Here is a 6102-nt window from a genome sequence, read left to right on the forward strand (position 1 = left end):
TAAGTAAATAAAGTCTTCAAAGGTCATTCATCGTCATGTTTTAAATTTCGAGGTTTTAGGTCTAGGGTTGAGTCAATTTTGTCTTGAGAAGTCTTAAAAGACCAGCAGGCCAGAGGGATGTCCTTCATAGATCATCATTTCAATAATTCTCATCATTGTACAGCTAAATTTGGACTTTGTTTTAAAAACATTGTTTTTGAAAAACACAGGTCACCATCTCGTTTTTGTACAAAATTGTCAAAATTTCAAGTTCTCCAAATGTTGCAACGCAGCCTTGGTCTCCTTTGCCAAAGCATATCAGAGCCATCCCTGCAAAAATTATCAGAAGAAATCATTATTTCAACCAATTTTTCTTAAAAAGGGAAACCAGAAGCCTATTAATTTGAAAAAGTGTCAACACCCAAACATTACAAAATGGGTTTTGGTCAAGTAAAAATTAAAGGGGAGCCTATATAAAGACATTCCTCTTCATAAACAACCCATTCACCTCTCAAGAGCAAAGTGCATCCCTGCTAAGGCGATTTTACAAGTTATTGAGCAAATCGGGCAGTTCCAGGGGCGCGCTACGCATTGGGTGGGGCGCGCTACGCGTTGGGTGAGGCGCGCTACGCGTTGGGAATTCTGCCCAGAAATTCGCCAGCAAGTATTCAACTCCTCTCCTAATTCAAGCAAACCACAGATTCCTAAGAGATGAGTATGCGCCATTGATGAAACTCATCATTCGATATTTCAGTTGCGAGGGCAGATTCTCACGTCTCTACGCGTACCATGTCCGTTTGTTGATGCATTTCACAAGGGTACGTATGATGACTATTCCATTTTTCATGTGTCGCAACATAGAGAGAATGGTGCCTTTAGTACAAAGGAAGAGCCCAGCACATCAACATAAAAGCATCTATCATTATGCATTGATCAAAATCATAGTGATGCATCAGTTGGCACAGCAGAGCATTACTTGGGAGGATTTTATTTCTCGTGATCTTTTCACAGTGCCACAGCCACCTCTTGAGATTGTTCATGATGAGGGAGGGCCTTCACATCAGTTTGACATTCCTAAGATAGAGCATGTCAACACTCCAGCATGTGCGACATATCAGCGAGGACACAGGGCCTTATTTGCATCTGCACGACGAGTACTATCTCCACCCCGGGTGGAAGGGGTCTCGTTGACTTCATCAACACAACGAGTGTTATCTCCACCTCGTGTGGAAGGGGCCTCGCTTTCGACAGCAGCACCGCAGGTACAGGATAAGGGCAAGAAGCCCAAGCATGAGGAGAGGCCTTCAAGTGAGCCATCAGGTTTTGTTACTAGTCATGATGAGACAGCTTCATATATCAGGTATCTAGAGCAGCGCAATAAACAGTTAGAGGACGAGCACACACTTATAGAGCTGCAACGAATCTGTGAAGACCGTAGGTTGGCTCGTAAAAGACCGGGTGATTTGACACCTGTTGCGCGGCAATTTGTACTTGAGAAGGTCAACCGACACTTGGAGGGGTTTTTTGAATCAGTGATCGGAGAATCCACAGTTTGAACATCTTTATACCAACGTTTCAAATCCCAAGTGGGATCCATCATCAGGGTTGAAGAATGATGATAAAAGAAGAGCAATAAGGCAGAATAAATACTAATGAGGAAGAAGATTAAGGAAGAACATAGAGTCGGCTAGAATTTTTAATTTATGGAGGGGTTGTTGGCGAAAGCCAATAGAGACAAAGACTTGCTTCGTCACATGAAGAATCATTACTGGGCCCGCATGCATGTTTGCAAAGCAAAAATTAAGATCCTTAAGAGGCGATTGAGCAAGGCACTAAAACGGCAGAAAAGGCCCGATCCACTCCAAATTTTGGCCGAAGCCTCTTTGACTGAGCATAGTACTTGATTGGGGACCCCCAGCCCAAATTTCAAGAAATTTGGGGAAAATTTTGTCAATTTTGAAATTTTTATGTAAAAAACAGGTTTTTGGGCTCAACGCGTAGCGCGCCGCGCGCTACCCTGAAGATTGGGAGGTCCAAATCACGAAAGGTTTGCATTTTTGGATTTGTCATGATGAAATACATCTGCTCAGCCACTACCAAGGCATTTCATCAAGGTTTGGGTCCCCAAAAGGTCAAAAAACATGCAAAAAATGACCTCACTGCCCCTTTTTGGACACACAGGTAGCAGCCTTGGGAGAATGCACTTTTGGAGGGGCAAATGGACATCAAATTGGAAAATTCCACTTGGGTTGGAAAGTAGACATCCAAGGCTTTCCAACAAGCCAACCTGAGATCAATTTTGATGTCGAGAAGTGCCCCAAAAGTAGGTGGAAAGGCACGCTACGCGTAGGGCTCACGCGCGCTACGCAACAAGATTTTTTTGCACATTTTGCACCTTCCAGCTCAGGAATTCGCCCAGTTTTGACCAGTTTTGAGTTGTGATGGGATTTTTCACCCTCCTTGATGTAATTAATGTAATTTTATGTTGACTTGACACTTATTTACCTATTCTAGATGATTCATTCATAAAATAGCAAACATTTAATGAATGAATTGGTTTCCTAGCTTATAGAGGCAAGTTGTTTTGACTGCCTAGATTATAGTGCTTTGTTTAGAATTGGTTGAAACAGCTCCTAGGATGATGAGCTCGACCCCTAGAGGTAAGGGAATGTGTTAGCTTGCCTGTATTATGTATTTTCTTAGTCATTTTCATGGTTGGACTCTTGGGAATAGCTTGATACACTATTGTACATATTTTATCTGCAATTTTGGCAAAGGATAGACCAGGGTTTTGCAGCACTATTTGGGATTCATGTAGCCTTAGGTGTTGATGGTGTGTTTCTCTCAGTACTTGTAAGTGTTGGACACCTAATCCTAAAGGGTTAGTGTGGAAGCCGAAAAGACTAAGCAGTCCAAGAGACCTTGGGATCTGAAACCCAAGAGTCACAACATTGTATTATAAATGTACATCTTCTGTTAATAAAAAAATGTACTCACTGATTTATCTTTCCTATTGTCTTTACTATCCATGTGTGTTTAACATGGTATCAGAGCCGCTTGTTTTTCTGTGGCCTGTTATGTGCATGTCAGTCCTGCACCTATGTCCATAAGCGTTTCCAGGTAATTTAGTGTTGTCCTGTCTATTGGCTCGCCCTATCTGTCAGTTTGAATAATTAAATTCCGTCTCTGCATCAGAAAGGCCTGTCGACCTCTGCGCATTCCATTTTTACTACACCTCTCATTATTAACATTATTGTGCGCTGTTCTGACATGACTGAAACGTTGTTTTGACATTAATGAAACCTGTGCTGCTCTCTTCATTCCATTGAAACGCTTCTGCCATTATTCTTTTTGCTCCAGTCTATTGTAATGCATCGCTGAATGAGGAGGCAGCGGATGGATAAACCCGCTGATCGTCTGCCATTATTTCTGGCTTCGCTGGAATTGGACTCCGCTTTAGCCTCGTGAAAGAAGCGGTTTCACTGTGTATTTTGGCAGAATTATTACTGCTAAACTTAGTAGAAGAATCAAGGGGAAGCAGAGCGTTCACGCCATTAACCTCTACTGGACTGTGCTCACGTCTCACCTATTGTGATTGCTGTTGTTGGTGGTGGAAACGGTTACCTCTCTTCCTTCTGACGTCAATGCCCATTATGTTCCTTGGAATCATTTTCGTTTGAATGACTGTGCGTTGAATGTCGTCAAGCCGCTGAAGCAATCTTGAATATCCCGCATTTTGGTGAGCGTTATGAGTATGGTGTTGATGCATTAGCTTTATTGTCTACTATGTATCATATTCCAAATAACAGTTAGATTGATGAGTGATGTGAACCAGATCGATAAAAATTACAATAACTACTTGCTTTGCTCTTCAAGTAAGCCAAGACGCACATGAAAGCATTGACGACACCTCGTCATCTGAAGCTATCCCAAAACCTTGCCAGCGTATTCTACCTTTGCTGTCTAGCAAAAATATATAACCTGTTAGAAGGTTCAATATGTTGAGCTCTTTCCTCAAGTCATAATGATCACCAAATGCATAGACAACATTCTCTACTGCAGACCCTGCATTTTTTGCCAAACGTGCTAAAGAAGCTGCACGATACTCCTCAATAGCTTCTTTATATGCAGCAGCCTGTTCTGGTACCATTGTCAGAGACTCTATCTTTTGAGTTTTTTGCACTAGCTGCTGCATAACATCTGATTTTAAGCGCCTTAGAATAAATGGCCCCAAAATTGTTTTGATACGAGCAATTAAGTTTGTATCTTCTGCCGAAGCACTCAGAACCTTCTTCAAATCCACATCACCAGTTTCAAAAATATTTGGCATCATAAACTCCAAAAGTGACCACAGCTCCTCGAGATCATTTTGCAGTGGAGTTCCTGTAAGCATTAGCCGTTGCTTTGCATTCTGCGCAACAGCCATTAAGTTTTTCCTTCTGTAACTGCTCCGATCTTTTAAAACATGTGCTTCATCCATTAGAACACAGCTCCATCTCCATTTCTTCAACACTTTACAATCATCTTTCTGTTGTGCACTGTGTCTTTCAAAAAGCGAATAGCATACCAGCACCACATTGAAAGGAGGCGGTGCACCAGACTTTGCAAGACCCTGATAACCATCGCTGATTTTAGATTTCCGCATTGTACGGAGAAGCAAACGCTTAATAGGATTAAGCGATAACAGCCATGAATCTATAAAAGATATCTCATACAATTGGACATTTGATTTAGTTTTGAAGGTTTCCAGAAATGGTAGAGTCCAAGAGTCAATCATAGCCGGAGCATTGGCACGAAAAGAGAGACATAGGAGTGTAGCATGTAGATCGACAGTTCTGTCACTGCTCTCTACATGGTCAGTTGGGTTTCCAACATCTACAGGCAGAGAATGTTTTCTACCATCCACAAATTCCACAATTAACGGGGGCAACCTTTGCCATCATCCGCATCCGCATGTTGAGGAGAAGGATAGTGGAAGACGGTTTGAACATGAAAGTCGCCCTGGTGTCAAGCCGTAGAAGAAAGAAGTGAATCAGGATTCTGATTTCCCCATAGCGCTTTTCTCCAGGCTAAGCGGGACTTGGAGTCGGTTTTGCCGTCAGAAGACAAAAGACACAGTGTAATATGCACATGGGAAAATCTTAGCGTGGAAGCCGAGGACAACAATTTGTATATGACTGTGTTAGTTTGGTCTCAACCTATTCATATCACCCATAAAAATCAGACCAGAATTTGTACGAAGGCTTACTTGCACCAAGAGTTAGAAAAGCTTAAGGAGTCGAATAGTCGCAAGGTTGATTTGGATAATGATGCTGAAGATTGTGATGAACATCTTTCTTCAGATCAGAAAACCCTATCAACATGTGTGTTGTGAGGAAGTGCATTCAATAGCCTGGTGTGGATCTGCGTAGTGGAAGCGTGGTGTGTATTGCCTGTTCGAGACTTCATCTGCCGTGACTTCATCGACTGCCGCTGTCACGTTTCTACGCGCCTATTTGGATGCCATTTGGTGGAGCGTTGTGGTAAAGCGCTAAAGGTTGCGACGTGGTAAAGCGTAGTGGTGTCTGTTCGTTGGATCTATTGCTGCTGAGGAATAGTTTGTTGGTGCATGGAAACTACTGCTCTGTGAGGATCGGATCAGAGGCAGCTTTTCTCCGTGGAGCAGCTAAGGATTTGCACCAGACCGATCTGGGTTATCATTCTTCCTAACATTTGCTGATTTTTAATTCTTTTTGCATTCCTGAGCTTCCAGAAGGGATATAGAGGCAAGTTCTATAAAGTTTGAAGGAATCAGCTACGTAATTTAAAAAGTCTAGTCAGATGTGAAATTTCTACAGAATTTAAAGAACAGAATCTCTGAAAGTCTGGTGACATTTGTATAATTTTGATAGTTTCAAGATATCTCTGGTTGATTTTTCCCTTTAAGCTATAAGGCTCTCTTGTGCAACTTGAAGATATTTAGCAGCTTACATTTTTCTGTGGGATTTGGAGATTTTTAAGGTGTAGAAAATGGCTAAGCTTGAAAGAATATTAGAATTATTGAGAACTCTAATCATGTCCACTACTAACAACACAGTCAAAATTAACAAAGCCTCTCTTTCAGACATTCAAACATGTCTGCAA

General features: G+C 41.8%; 1 protein-coding gene across 1 annotated transcript; it reads right to left on the bottom strand.

The window, feature by feature from the left end:
* Positions 1 to 3850: 3850 nt before the first annotated feature.
* On the bottom strand, positions 3851 to 5442 carry LOC149139986 (uncharacterized). The gene is made up of 3 exons (XM_089450869.1): positions 5372 to 5442; positions 4600 to 4910; positions 3851 to 4032 (listed from the first exon to the last, which is right to left on the bottom strand). The coding sequence occupies exons 1-3, from the start codon at positions 5440 to 5442 to the stop codon at positions 3851 to 3853; spliced, it is 564 nt and encodes a 187-aa protein (XP_089306995.1).
* Positions 5443 to 6102: the final 660 nt, after the last annotated feature.

This window comes from Pinus tabuliformis, chromosome X (genome assembly GCF_031772625.1).
Source record: "Pinus tabuliformis cultivar Carrire ecotype Pingquan chromosome X, CPIR1, whole genome shotgun sequence".
NCBI lineage: Eukaryota > Viridiplantae > Streptophyta > Pinopsida > Pinales > Pinaceae > Pinus > Pinus tabuliformis.

Coding starts and splice junctions, on each gene's coding strand:
- LOC149139986 (XM_089450869.1), bottom strand. CDS start 5,442: ATGAAGTCACGGCAGATGAAGTCTCGAACAGGCAATACACACCACGCT. Junction 4,911..5,371: donor ACTACGCAGATCCACACCAG/GCTATTGAATGC, acceptor ATGATGGCAAAG/GTTGCCCCCGTTAATTGTGG. Junction 4,033..4,599: donor GAAATCTAAAATCAGCGATG/GTTATCAGGGTC, acceptor GGTCTGCAGTAG/AGAATGTTGTCTATGCATTT.